The sequence below is a fragment of the Sarcophilus harrisii genome, chromosome 1 (genome assembly GCF_902635505.1).
Source record: "Sarcophilus harrisii chromosome 1, mSarHar1.11, whole genome shotgun sequence".
Classification (NCBI taxonomy): Eukaryota; Metazoa; Chordata; class Mammalia; order Dasyuromorphia; family Dasyuridae; genus Sarcophilus; species Sarcophilus harrisii.
The window spans coordinates 20746919-20762517 of record NC_045426.1 but is presented as its reverse complement, the minus strand read 5'-3'; the positions used below and the strand labels follow the sequence as shown (position 1 = coordinate 20762517).

Sequence of the window (15599 nt, the reverse complement as noted above, 5' to 3'; positions counted from 1 at the left end):
TTTTTTTTTTTATTTAATAGCCTTTTATTTACAGGATATATACATGGGTAACTTTACAGCATTAACAATTGCCAAACCTCTTGTTCCAATTTTTCACCTCTTACCCCCCCCCACTCCCTCCCCTAGATGGCAGGATGACCAGTAGATGTTAAATATATTAAAATATAAATTAGATACACAATAAGTATACCTGACCAAAACGTTATTTTGCTGTAGAAAAAGAATCAGACTCTGAAATATTGTACAATTAGCTTGTGAAGGAAATCAAAAATGCAGGTGTGCATAAATACAGGGATTGGGAATTCAATGTAATGGTTTTTAGTCATCTCCCAGAGTTATTTTTCTGGGCATAGCTAGTTCAGTTCATTACTGCTCCATTAGAAATGATTTGGTTGATCTCGTTGCTGAGGATGGCCTGATCCATCAGAACTGGTCATCATATAGTATTGTTGTTGAAGTATATAATGATCTCCTGGTCCTGCTCATTTCACTCAGCATCAGTTCATGTAAGTCTCTCCAGGCCTTTCTGAAATTATCCTGTTGGTCATTTCTTACAGAACAGTAATAAGGAATAAATGAATCAAATTCCTTAATGAAATCATGTACCTAACCTCTAACTTATTATATTATCATGTAGGATCTATATTGTTCCTTTCCTTTGACTCTTAATTATACAATATACATACATACACTCAAACTCATTTAATTCAGTTTTAATAATTCCTCTAAACTCTGAGTGTAAAAAAGACTATTCAAACCAGGTGAATAAAATGGATAAAAATGATCAGTGACAATCTGTGGGTAGAACTCTCCTTTAATAAAAGAGCATTTACTGGAATATGACATCCTATTAAGTGGTATCATCTCATTTTGTCTCCAAAAGCTTCAGAAGCATGATAAAATAGGAGAAGATTCTCCAGCTATGTGGAGGTCAGAAGATGAAATGGCAGCAGAAGCAGCTGAGCTCCGGAAATATTTTCAATAAAGAAGGTAAGCTATCTCACAATAAATACAGATAAGAATTGGTGGTAGAGATCAGTTCTGTGTAGTGAATGTTCATATCCTCAACATCTTGATGAGATGTAAATATCTAGAGCCAACCAAGGTTCTTCTGAGTGTGCTATGGATATACTTTATAGTATTTAAATGAGGTTTTCCCATGGAAATTTAATTTATATGGAACCTGAACGTAGTAATAGAGAGAAATAAAGATGTATTTCTAGAAAATGAGAGAGAAACAATATCTATGTACAGATATAGAAAGATAATATATATATATATATATAAAGAAATAGATTACAAAATCTACTTCTATTATATGTAGACACTGTTTCCACTATCTATGTGTTTATAATCTATTGATAATTGTAAATAAATGAGATAGACATAGTTGGAAAAAGAGATAGATAAAGAGAAGACAAGGAGAAAGAGACAGAGAGAGACACACAGACACACACACACACACACACACACACACACAGTGCCTGAGATAAAATACACTGAAACACCAAACTGCCAAAGTCTTCATGTGGAGAAAAGGAACATAGAGAATATAGGTCACATTCTTATATCAAGGTTCTTTTTTTTGGTATAGCTTTCAGGTATTCCAATTATTTTTATATTTTCTTTTCTTGATCTGTTCTCTAGATCTATTGTTTTCTTATAAAATGTTTCACATTCTGTTCTACTTTTTCATTCTTTATAATGTTTTGTTATTTCTTGATCTTTTGTAGCTTCACTGGCTTCCCCTTGGCCAATTGTCATTTTCAAAGAGTTATTTTTGACTTTAAGACTCTACTTCCTTTTCTAGTTGGTTAATTTTTTATATATATATGTAATCTTGCTTTTCTTGGATGGTTTTCATTTATTTATTTAATTTTTCCTCAATGTCTCTCATTTGATTTTTAAATTCTTTTTTGAGTTCTTCTATAAATTCTCTCAGGACAGGGAGCCATTTAATGTTACTTTTTGGAATAGAAGAATATATATATATATATATATATATATATATATATATATATATATATATATATTTACTTTAGTGTCCTCCTCTGAAGATGAACCCTATGAACCCTGGTCTTCCTATTCCCATAGTGAGTTTTTCTAGTTAGGTTCTTTCTTCTTTCCCAATTCATTTTTTTTTTAGATAAGAAATATTAGTATAAGCCCTCTAATCATGGGGTAGGGGATGGTACTCTAACTTCAGCTCTCCTCTTTGACCTGGAACCCCAAACCAAGAGCTCCCCCCTCCTGCAAATGCCAGCAGTGTCCCTGCCCTCCTGCTTCTGCACTCCCCGTGTGCTGGTTCTGGCCCAGAGCTGAGTCTCTTCGGTACAGCTAAACCTGGGATTCCTAATCACTTGAGGTTCTCTCGGTCTTCCTGGACTCAGATCCTGACTCCTCACACTGTCTAGGGGGTGAAAATTTCCGTGTTTTCTTCTGAGGTTCCAGCCAAACCCAGCTAATTATAGGGGTCCCACTGGCTGTTTCTGTGGAGTTAACCCAGAGCTGTTTGCATTTCACATTCCCTAGCCTGCTGTATTTCTTCAGATCTTTTTGGGTTATACCCTTGTTTTGGTCTAAATCTTGATTTTTCAGTAGTCTATGTTCACCCTGAGGCACAACTTTGTTCTATTTGTGGGGAAAACCTGGAGAGCTTGAAATTTACTGACCTACTGGGCCATCTTCCCTCCATGGGACACATTCCTAAAATGAGATCTCATTGAAAAAAAAATAATAATGTTTCCTTTTTCAAAGATATCTCATATAGTTGCATGGCCTACATTCCAACCAGTAGGGTACTCTGGACAGTTTTCTAAGATCACAAATGGAAGAAAAGTCGCTGACCTCCTTGTTGACCTCTATTGGTAGAAGGAATTTCCTCAAATGGGAGTTCCTTTTCTGATGCAATTTCATGTCTATTCCTACTTTGTTATTATAATTTTCATTATTTTTACAACTCTTTAAACTTAGTGCTCATGTCTTTGATAGGAAAGGCAAACTACAGGAGTTATCTTTTACACTCATCCAAACATGAATCGACAAAGATCCAGAGTAGAGCAGAAGCAGTAGAAAGGGATGAGTTAAAAGATATAAATGGATGCACCACAACATCAGTTACGGAGAGAAGAAAGAAAGAAAGTGAACAAAGAATGGAAGGTTTCTAACTGAATGCTAGGAGAATTTGGGTGCCACTGATAGATCTATTTAAAATGACCCTGCAACCAGAATACTCCAGTTCTCTTGTCACATCTCTAATGGCCACTTTGGGATTAATTTTGTGTTATGCAATTGAATAATAAGTACCATTAGCATTTTCTTTTTTTTTTCTTTTTTAAAATTTATTTTATTTTAAAATACTGAATAAAAAAAGAAAAACAAAAGGAATACAAAACAAAGTAAAACAAAAGAGAACATTGTCATGTATCCAATACAACATCAGGGATGTTGGGATATATATATATATATATATATATATATATATATATATATATATAAAACAATTTACTAGTTCAAGAAAGTATATATGTTAGTAGAAGAAATTATATTCATGAATGTCCATCTTTTTTATTTCCTTGTAAATTATTCTTTTGTTCTCTGCTATACACTTTTTTACTTTATTCTTTCTCCCCCTTTCATTCCCACCCTCAAGCAGGCTAAAGTTAAGAAAGGATATATTTATATATACATATATAGATATATACATATGCATACACACACACCCCTCAAATACACACAATCTTTCCTATCCTTGTTGACTCTTTGCTTTAATTCTCCTCCTAACTTGCTTACCTATTACTTAACCTTTTCTCACCCATGGATCTCTCCCTTGTCTACTTCCCTTGTCCTTTGCTTCCCCATCCATCTATCCTTCTCTCCTTATTTCTTTATAGATATTGGAAGGTGTTGTACCATTCATAACACATATGTAGTGTTGCCTATTTAACCCATTCTTGATGTGAGTAGGTTTTCAGAACTATGATCCCTCTTCCTCCCTCTAATACCTTTGTGTCTATTACTTCTCAGACCTCAGTTGTAAACATGACTACTATTTTTACTCTAACTCTGCCCCTATCTTTCTTTTGAGCTACTCTATTGTTAATGTCAAACTTAAACATATGGTATACATATCCTGTATTAAAAAAGCCATAAACAATTTATCCATGTTGAATTCCTAGAAATTAATCTTTGATATTGGCTCTTATATGTTAAATTTTCTATTAAGTTCAAGTTTGGTTTATAGAAAGTTGTAAACATCTGCAAATTCATTGAATGTCCATTTTCTTGTATATATATCTATATCAACATATATATATATATATATATATATATATATATATACACAAATAATTTTGCTGGGTATTATATTTTTCACTACAGATATAGTTCTTTTGATTGTCAATTGATATGATTCCAGGACCTGTGATCTTTTATTGTGTCCTGTACAATTCTAATTGTATACAGCATATTTGAATATTTTTTCTTGTTTCTTGCAAAATTTTCTCTTTGATCTGGGGGTTTCAAAGTTTGACAATAATATTCTTATGTATTTTCCACAAAGGATTTTGTTGAGGTAGTGATTGGTAGATTTTTTCTATTTCTACTTTCCCCTCATGTCTATCATACCAGGACAATTTTCTTGGATTATTTCTTGGATTATTGTGTCTAGGTTCCTTTTTTGGTCACAGCTTTCAGGCAGTCCAGTTATTCTTATATTTTCTTGATCTGTTCTCCATATCTGTCATTTTTCTTATGTTTCACATTCTGTTCTTTTTTTCCTTCTTTGTAACTTGTTCTGTAATTTCTTGCTCTCTCATAGCTTCATTGGCTTCCCTTTGCCTAATTTTAATTTTCAAAGAATTATTTTCATCTTTGAGACTCTGCATCTCCTTTTCTAATTGATTGACTTTTCATAATCTTGTTTTCTTTTTTCCTTGTCTACTGATTTATTTTATTTTTTTATATGTTTATTTTGTTTTCACCACATTTACTTCCAATTGTTATTGTTGCTGAGTCATTTCAGTAGTACCCAACTCTTCGTAACTCCATTTGAGGTTTACTTACCCAAAATACTGAATTTATTTGCCATTTCCTTTTCCAACTCATTTTAAAGATGAGGAAATCGAGACAAAGGACTTGCTCAGGATCATATAGTAAGCTTCTAAAGAGATAATCAGGGAAACTACAAGATACCATAGATAATGGAGTAACATATTTTTTCTGATAAAGGTCTCATTTTTCAAATATATAGGGAAGTAAGTCAAGTTTATAGAAATAAAAGTCATTCCCTCATTGGCAAATGTTCAAAATCTATGAAAAGGCTGTTTTTGGAAAAAGAAATCAAAGCTAGTTATAGTCATGTGAAAAATGCTCTAAAGCACTATTGATTAGAGAAATGCATACTAAAACATCTCTGAGTTGTACAGTCTCCTACCTTTCAGACAATTGTTTTCTTTTTACTTTTACTTTATCTGATATCACAGTTGTTATTCTTGTCTTTTTTTTTTTCTTCAGTGGAAACATATTAGATTCTGCTCTAGACTTTAATTTTAATTCTGTGTTTTTCTGTTTCAAGTATGTCTCTTGTAAACATTTTGTTGAAGTCTGGTTTCTAATCCATTCTATAATGTGCTTCTACTTTGTTGGTGAGCTAATACCAGTCATAATTATGATTTCTAACTATGTATTTCCCTCCATCAACATTAGAATTGAAGATAAATCATACTGTACCACCCATCAGTAATCATGATTTCAGTAGTCAAGTAATTTTATTGTATTTCAATATATTATGATGTGAAATTGGTTTTCTCCTTTTTCACCTGAACATATTAAATCCATATAAACATAACATTTTATGGAATATTATAATAATTTTTCTTCCTTTTTCTTCTAATCTGTGTTTCTGATTGGAATTTTTATAGCTGATTTTATACTGGAGATGCTAAAATCCAAGAGAAAGGTAACGCTTGCTATTGTCATGGAACAGACATTAGAGGTCTCAGCCTAGTATATTATAGCACACACACCCACACAGAGAAGCAAACAACAACAACAACAACAACAAGAAGACTATCCATCCCTTTCATATCTTGCAGTGTCATGATTTTCATCCATCTCAAAGCATATTATTTTCAACTTTTGTTGCTGGTTTGCTTATTTTTCTTCTTTTTGTGTTTTTTCATTTTTGATCAGATTTTTCTTGTGCAGCATGATGAATATGGAAATATATTTGGAAGAATTGCTTGTTTAACCTATATAGGATTGTTTGCTGTCTTGGGGAGGGAGAAAAATTTTGAAACACAAGGTTTTTTGCAAAGGTGAATGTTGAAAATTATCTTTGCATATTTTAGAAAAATAAAATACTATTTTTAAAAAGACAAAAATCTATCACCGATGCTAGTGAGTAGATACCAAGCTTTATTTTAAATTAATTGATTGAACACTAATATATTTTATATCACAGACAATAGAGTTTGATAATAAAGATATATTCCTTTTTTCCACATGACTATTTGGACAGTTTGAAATATTATTGTGTCTTAGCTGTAAAGGTTCTACAATATTTAATCAATAGGATTCCCTGACCACTGTCATTCATTAAGGAAAGTATAAGGGTTCAGAAATTCCTGTCAAAGACAAAAGTTTTGATGAACTTGTGACACAAATTCATTATTGTTGAATCCCATTGTTTCTTTCTTAACTAAAGATCTCAAGCAGTATGGTCTACATGCAAGATTTCCTTAGGAATACATATAGGAAAAGCTACCCAGGACCATGACGCTCACTCCAAACATCACTCTGCTCTGCAGTGATGAAGTCTTTTGCACGCTTTCCTCCAGGAATAACTAGTTATGCATAAGCAGTGTGTGATTGACCATCATTCAAGAGCCACCAGGGAAGCTCAGCTCCTCCAATCTTTAATTCATTGACTTCAGGAAGTTCCAGTTTAAGAGAGAAGCTGTGTTATAGTCTTCAGGGCAGTTGGTGTCAGCTGCCTTTCCTTTCCCTTGGCTCAACTGACCTGGCTCCTTCAATATCCATACATGTCCATAATGCTCTCTAAGGTTCAGAGAATATACGAATGTGTGGCTCTGTGTGGCTCTGTGTTTAGCAATTTTTCCTTTCATTATCTGTTCTCCAAAACAATGGGAGTTCTAAAAGCAGTTTTATGCAAGCTGTAGCCAAAATGTTATTGTAGCTTCACTGAAGTTTGAATTTCATTCAAAAAGGGGGATTTGGTATTGTCACTCTCCAGTTAAAAGTTGACCAGATGCCCAGCCTTGTTCACACATGCTCATTATTTTTCCTCAAGTCCTGCCCTCTCCTATATTACAGGCAAATATGTTTTTTTCCTAGAATCTGTGACCGAAAGACATCTATTTCTACTTGTTACACTTATTTGTCCCCAAGCACCTAGCATGGTGTATTATACATAACAGACACATAATAAACATTTGATGAAAGGAAAAATAGATGTTTACCTCTAAATTCAGGTGAAGTCACAGACTTATCAACCTCATATAAGACTCCATAAATATGATCAGCAATACCAACCCTCAATCTGCTTTCTGACATCGAGAGACACAAAGACAAATGTATTCTCCTGAGAACAAACTAGATTCATTGGCAAGTACCGGCAAGGCAAAGATTGGGCATAAAATGGCACAAGGAGGGCAGGGTTGGCTACTAAACATAAACAACTCAAAAGACAGATTTCCAAAAACACTCAACTTCTAGAATTTCTAAAAAATTTCTTTAAAAGGTAGCTATAGAACAGTCTAAAGAAAGGAAATGAAAGTACCCCCCTTTTTTTTTACTGGCCTTGTGTAAAACTAGGAAATGCATAGGTAATTCTCCACTTGAATCGCTGTGCAATATCAGTTCCTGGACAGCTCCCTCTGACTTGTCTTTAATAATGTGAAGAATTCTTTTACCACTGTAATAAATGAACATATTAATAAGATTATAGATTTAAGTCTGGAAGGCATCTTCAAGATGAGATAATTGAGTCTGAATGATATTAAGTGATGTTAAGTAAGCATGTATATAGTAATTTGAGGATGGGGGTGGGATATGCTCTCAGGGAGATTAAAAAAGAGTTCATAGAGGAGATGGTGCAACAGCTACATGCAGGATAAATGTTTGTGTGTATGTTATTTTCTTTCTATATTTGAAAGATGTTTCAACATTGTCTACTTGGTATTTTTTTCTGTTTCTTTTAATTTCCCCCTTTTAAAAAATCCATTCTATATTTCAAAGATGAGTACAGATGGTTTTAACCTTTTCCAGTTCACTTCTGCATCATAGTGGGACATTACTAGAAAGCAGGGAATCTAGGTTTGAGTCTTGTTTCTTCCTTTACAATCTGTCTGACTTTGGGCAAACTCTTTCCCCTCTTTATCCCTCAGTTTTGTCACCTGTAAAATGAAATAGTTGGAGTAGGTGATTTGTACAGTCTGAATCCTTAGCACTTCAGGATTTTTTTCATAATCAGGTGAAATGTGGTAGTTTGCTTTGGGTGGGTGAAGATAATTCTTAGCAATATTCATCTGATTCTAGTGGGCAAAGTCTGTATTTTTTTTTAATTTATAGAGACACTGGTGAGACAAAACCATGTGATGTTCAGGGCATTATTTACAGTACCTGTATCTGAAACCCTCATAAAAATTACAAAACGTTACAAATGGTTAGCACAACAAGAAAAGATTTACCTAAAGTCGTAATGGAAATCAATGGCTAAGACTAGACTAGACCTTCTAATTCTCATGCTTGGCCTCCTTTTGTAATATGTATACATCACATATATATACATATGCATATACAGACATATATCTATGTACACATACAAGTGCCTATTTTCACTTGCATGTATATGTATTTGTGTATATATTATACATATATATGTGGTTGTACATATATATTATATATATATATATATATATATATAAATGTGGGAGAAGGAAGGAAGGGAGAGACACAGACAAACATGCAGAGAGAGAGACAGACAGAGAAACAGAGAAAGAAAGGGAAGAAGGAAGGAAGAAAGAAAGAAAGAAGGAAAGAAATCCAAGAATGAGAACCATGAAATCTGGGTTCAAATCTCTTCTTGATGAGCAATTTTCAGTGTGACCTGAAATAAGGGGATATTCTCCTCCCCTCTGACATATACAAGTCAACTTGCCAAACTGTCTTGTCTATCTGTCTGTCTGTCTATCTATCTATCTATCTATCTTCACCTACATATATGTGTGTTGTTGGGGGAGGCTTATATATAATGTTTTTCAATTGAAAAGCATTCATTGAGGACTTACTATGTACCAGGTTGGTGTATGTATATACTAGATTCTGGAGAGAAGGCAAAAATGAGAGCGTTCCTGTCCTTAAAGGCTTTACTTTCTATAGGAGGAGACATCACACATACATATGAATTTGCTCCCTATATGTTACAAATGTGATGATGAAAATGAAATCCTTATTTTATTTCTCTATTTGGCAATTCATGGCTTGGGATTCTGATTCCTTATTCTACCTCTGCATTTTCCTGGAATATAATAATTCACATCTCAAGTAAAAATATTCTCTTTTCTTTATGAATAATTAGGATCATAGGCCTGGGTATCAGAGAGGACCTTTGGGATTATCTCATCCATATCCCTCTTGGGTTCCTGTACATTCAATTTTCTGTACTTTTTAAAAAAGAAAAGATATATTCAATTTTTAAAGGAAGATTTCTCTGTCAAAACCAGTTTTCAAACATACTTCTTCCACTGTTCCCTCCCACCCGCAGCTCAGTTTGGAGGAAAATGTTGGTTGGCAAATATGATAGACATATCCCCTAACTTAGGTAGAAGGTGGGAGCTGGGCAGATTTCCACACCTCCTGTGTCAGCAACACTTGTTTGTAATTCATCACGCCTTCCTCTGTGCGCACAGTTTTTACATATAATTGGTCGCCTCTCATTTACTCATAATAGTGCTGGGCAATTCCAAAGCAACTGAGTCAGCCCAAAATGGTATTATTAGTCGTTACAGAGGAACTGGCAAGGCAAAATTATGTGATGACACTGGCATTTTTGAAAAATAACTATATTTTCTGCAACTGGACCATTCTTATATCATAATCATATAAGTTAGAAATGGCAGGGGGAAAAGATGGATTAGGTTACTTAGCCCATCTTTTGATCAGTGCCAGGGAGCTTGGAAGGAAATTCTGATCTCAGAAATCAACTTTGCTTCCCAAAGGAGCCATTCCACACACTTATCCCTCTGATTATGACATATCAAGTAAACAAATGCTGTCTATTCCTTTCTTCAGTTCAGCTGAATCGATACAATTTAATAAACATATTTTAAATACCTACTATGTGGAAGGTACTTCAGATCTAAAGAAATACAAGTTTTGTCATTATTATTATGCCATATATTATTTTATAAAACATCATATCATGTTCTGTGATATTATAATTTTTAACATATATTATATAATAGTACTATATGGCATAGTATTTAGCAGAGTATGGCACAGTATGGTGTAGAGAAGCAGTATTGGTAGAGTGGTTAGAATAATGACCTAGGTTGACATGGTTGAGTTCAAGTCCCACAATTTACAAGATTTCCTATGGAACCATGGGCAGATTACTTAATCCTTCAGTGTTCCAAGAAACTCTCTCTGTTAGTTTCAAAAAAGATGTGTACCTGCTTTGGTAGAGAGAGAATTCTATGTGGCCAAAGAAATCACAGGTACAATCCATATTATAATTATTTTGGAACCTGGTTCCAATCAGTGTTTTCAAATATGGGGGTTTTCATTATAGAATTAAGCTACCCACTTGAAGATGTTTTTTCTGCTATCCCAAATATGATGGAGTTATCAACATATTGTTGATTATAAAAATGAAAAGAAAAGAAAAGCACTCTCATTAATGGCCACTGAAGTGGTCTATAAGAGTATAGTGATATTTTATTTTTTACTTTAGAAAAACATAATAAAGTTTACATCAGCAGTGAAGTTAAAAATTCTCAGATATTTTGACCTTGATTAACACAAAATTGTGTTGTGTGATAATAACTGTATGGATAAGCTTTTATTCTGCAATTTAATTAATTTTATTCATCATGGACTATGTCCATAGTACTAGGTTTATTTAAAAGCAGATACAAAGAAGAATAATTTGTTGTTTTTATCCTGTAGGAGCTAATAGCCTAAGAAAGTATATACAAAAGAAATCAATTCAAAAATAAGCATTATTAATATTTAATCTGATAATAATTAATAAAATAAAAATCAATATGTGATTAAGGTAAACTTATAGAATGATGAATGAATGGAGTGGATAAATCGATGATTTTTTAAAGTATTTAAAAAAAACATTTACTATGTACCAAGCACTAGTGATATAAACATAAAAGCAGACACAGTTCCTGTCCTCGAGAGCCTAATAGGAGGAGATAACAGGAAATCACAGAAATAATGAATGAAGTCATTGAATGATTGTTTGATATGATCTTCCATGGAATGGTAGTGCTGATTTGGTTACTGTTTACATTGACTCAGATGATCTGAATCTCCACAAAGACTCAATTTCTAGGATCTATTTCAGTTTCAAAAGAAGGTAATCCGTTTTGTATAGGTCCAAAACATAGGGAACTCCAGGGGAGGTTGACGATGTTTAAAGATAAAGGTAAATCTGGGACCCAGAAAAAGGGAAGCTATTTATTGTCAGGATCTTGGGTGGGATAGAGGAAGAGAGACTATTCCAGACTATGGCCAGTTGGTCAGAAAATGTAGCCTAAGATGACATAAGATGAATAAGGAAAGTTTTTAGCACTTTATTTCTTTACCCTATCTTTTTAGGATCTTTTTAGCTAGGTAGCACAGTGGATAGAACACTGGATCTAAAGTCAGGAAGATCTGATTTCAAATCTGGCAGCACACACTTATTAGTTGTACCACCCTGGACAAGTCACTCAACCCTATTTGCCTCAGTTTCCTTTTCTGTAAAATGAATTGTAAAAGGAAGTAGCAAATGATTCCTATATTTTTCCAGAAAAACCCCAGATGAGGCCACAAAGAGTTTCACATGATCGAAAATGACTAAATAATAAAAATAAGATGGCATGAGCTTGCTAGGATGTAGGGGTGGGTTCTTCTTTCAATCAGCATGGGGTACTCTCATGGTTACCCTTTGTTCTAACTTCATGGTCCTCTTACTTCCTTTTCAACAACAAACATTTATATAAAGTGCTTTAAGGTTTTCAAGGCATTAGAATATGTTATATAATTTTATCACAATAACCCCATGAGATACATGCTATCATTATCCCTATTTCACAAATGAAGAGATTTAGATTCCATGAGATTAAGCATTTTTTCAAGGTTAAGTGACTTGCCCAAAGTCACAAGGTAATGTTAGAGATAAGCTGCATCCCTTGACCTCTGAGGCCCTTCCTTTATAAATGGATTTCCCTTTTCTATGAGTTTTATCACTAATTCTTAGATTCTTACTTCAGTAGGTTATTTAAATTTCCTCAGTTGGTATAAATGAAATAAATCAAAGTAATACTGAAATAAAGTTTAAAAATGAAATAAATTTGTTTAATCTCAAATGATTGGAGTTCAGTGGATAATAGAAATGATTCTACTTCAGTTATTTATCTATACCTGACAACTTCACTTAATCCTGTGATGAATGAAAATATTCACATTAGTGGCTAGTTATTTTTTATTTTTTGGGGTATGGTTAGAAAATGGGATGTTTTTGTTAACAGTTGTTGTTTAGACCATTTTTAGTCATGTTTGACTCTTCTTGACCTTATTTGGAGTTTTCTTGGCAAGGATACTGGAGGGATTGCCGCTTCCTTCTCCAACTCGTTTTATAAATGAGGAAACTGAGAAAAACAGGGTTAAATGACTTGTGCAGAGTCACACAGCTGATAAGTGTCAGAAGTCAGATTGGAGCTCAGGAAAATGAGTCTTCCTTCACTCTAAGACCCAGCACTCTGTCTATTGCATGCCCTAATTGCCCTCCTTTGTTAACAGTAATCACATATTATTGATTGGTTTTGCCGATTCATTTTTATTTTCTTCTTTTTTCTCTTAAAATTCTTTGTTATTAATCTCTGAAGGGAGGGGGAAGTCAGAAAAACAAAGTGAAATACAGGCTATGTAAAAAATATTTTAATTAAAATCTTTTAAAAATAGTCCTTGTTTTGGCTTAACACTTGCTGTATTGTGAGAAAGTAGCAGTTGTGGTCAGTAGAGCTGAGAAATGGTAGGACTGCCTTCAGCCAGTAGATAAAAGTAAAAGGGGGGCAGCATGACTACTATTGGTGTTTCTTAGACTGGGTAGGCCATAATGCTTGGAGGAGGGAGAAAGAAGAAAATCTATGGAGCCTCATTGAAATACTGTTATGTAGCTATAAGAATGAGGTGTCAGTCCCAAAGTGAGGGATTGAAGTGTTTTCTTGGTGTTGTCTTGGGAAGGGCAAGAGGACATGGTACCGGTTTGCTTGACCATACTGATAAGCCTCTCAAAGTCTTTGACTCAGATCATTGTCAAGATTTGGGGGAGCATTTTCTTTAAGAATGCAGAATCTCAACAATAGGGACTAGATGGAAAAGAATAGAGAAGTGTGAGGGGATTGAAGAGACATACTTTGTCCTTTCTCTAGTGAGAGACCACCGGGAAACTAAGTCAACTGAGAGAATGGAAAACCTGAGAATAATTCTCAAAAGCCAGGGCAGCCATGTCTTTTTCTATTATCAATCCCATATAAAAACAATTTAAAATCAATGGAATTATAACACCACGTCAAAATTATAGATAAAGAAGTTTCCACTATAGCTACCATCTGCTCTTGTGCATAAAGTACCAGTTGCTAGAATATGCCTTTTAAAAGAAAGAACTAATGTGGTAAACATTTTAGTATTTTAAAATCGGGCCCCAGGGTAAAATGAGATATTTGCTTCCCAGCAATTTTCTTGGAAATTACTTCATAGAACATTAGACAGACCTATAACCCAGTGAAAGGACCATAAACATATTCCAAAGCCTAATATGAATGATTTTTGTATTACCTACACCTGTGTCCCCTCCCCATTACTTTGAATAAATTAGAATTGCCTTACTATCATCTCCATTTTACTAAAATTCTCCCTGTAGTTTGTGCTTACCGATCTGTTTTATTGCTTTCTCTGGTAGAATACAAACTCCTTGAGGACAGAGATTTTGTCTTTGAGTGTCTGTTGCCTCGGAGAGTGTCCTGCACATACCAGGTACCTGATATTGTTGAGTTCAAGACCATTGATGAGTTATTGACACTAAAAATCTCTGAGCCTCTATTTTCTCTTCTGTATAATGGGGATGAAATACCTGCCTCATCTACTTCCCAGGGATGTGATAAGGACAGGTGAGATAAGAGATGCAAAAAAAAAAAAGTGCTTTGAAAAGTCAAAACCGTTATCCCAGTGTTAAACATTAACATTATTTTCTCATTGGCTTCCATTATGACTGAAGATGTTTTCCCTTCAAGAGAATAAAATGCCCCAATACATAATAAAAAGCTTCTTAGGAACATTAACATCACTTGAGGGAGCAGAATACACTTGTTATAAGGTACCACCGATGAACTGAATTTTCCTTCAGCAGCCCTGAAAGAAGAATTTGTCAAGTGGGCAGTCAGCCAATTTTTTTTCACCATCTCTAGTGTGTTCACAGGCTCTTTTGTCTACACAGCCAGAGCAAGGTATCATTGTAGGTGCTCACAGGTGCCCCTTTGGACCCCTCCAAGGACATATAAGCTTAGTGATTGGCTGTAAAGTGTTTCTGTTCCTGCTGCTCTGAAAAGCACTCTGCTCTGCTATTTCTGTTTAATTATTTGCTTTCCTATAAGAAAACAATGAAGTTTTATAATGGTCCAAATATAAAAACAAAGTTTCAGAGTTTTGCTGCTGAAAACACAGATACACATACACAGAAAGAGAGATGCAAATGTGGGTGAATATATTTTCATATATATATATATATATATACATATATATATATATATATATATATATGTTTTCATAGATCTGATAAAATGGGGAGAGAGGGGATGTGTAAGGGACAAGGCTTGAGTGGAATGACTTCCTTGTCTTTCCTTCTGTTCTGGTTTAAATTCATTTATATGATGTCAGAGAAGATGTTGGGAATTGATAAGCTCCTGCCAAGTACTTCCTAGGTGAGGAAACAGCAGTCTCTATCATGAACATAATATAGTTCAGAGGAAAGAACTTGGTGCACAGAGTGCTGGAACTAAAATCAGGAAGTTCTGAGTTTAAATTCTCCCTCAGACACTTTTTGTAAATTCCTTAACCTCTGCCTGCCTCAGTTTCCTCAATTGTAAAATAAAGAAAATAATAATTATACCTGCTTTGCAGGATTATTATGAAGATCAAATGAGGTAATAGTAGATGCTTAGTAAAAGCTTGTTCTCTCCCTTTCTTCCCTTCCCCCTTAACTAGGAGAACATCTACCTGGCTTTTATTATATGACTGTGGATTGGCTAAAGACTATTAGGGAGTTGGGAGCCTTCCTATAGGGAGTTAGAAAGTTTCCAGTT

The 15599-nt window shown here is 34.2% G+C and overlaps 1 protein-coding gene across 1 annotated transcript in view; it reads left to right on the top strand.

The window, feature by feature from the left end:
- FHIT (fragile histidine triad diadenosine triphosphatase) overlaps positions 1–15599 on the top strand; it is a 992759-nt gene that overhangs the window by 956631 nt on the left and 20529 nt on the right. Inside the window, exon 6 of the mRNA XM_031938250.1 lies at positions 884–990. Within this exon, the coding sequence (XP_031794110.1) occupies positions 884–985 (102 nt within the window). The 3' untranslated portion in view covers positions 986–990. The remainder of the gene's footprint in view (positions 1–883; positions 991–15599) is intronic.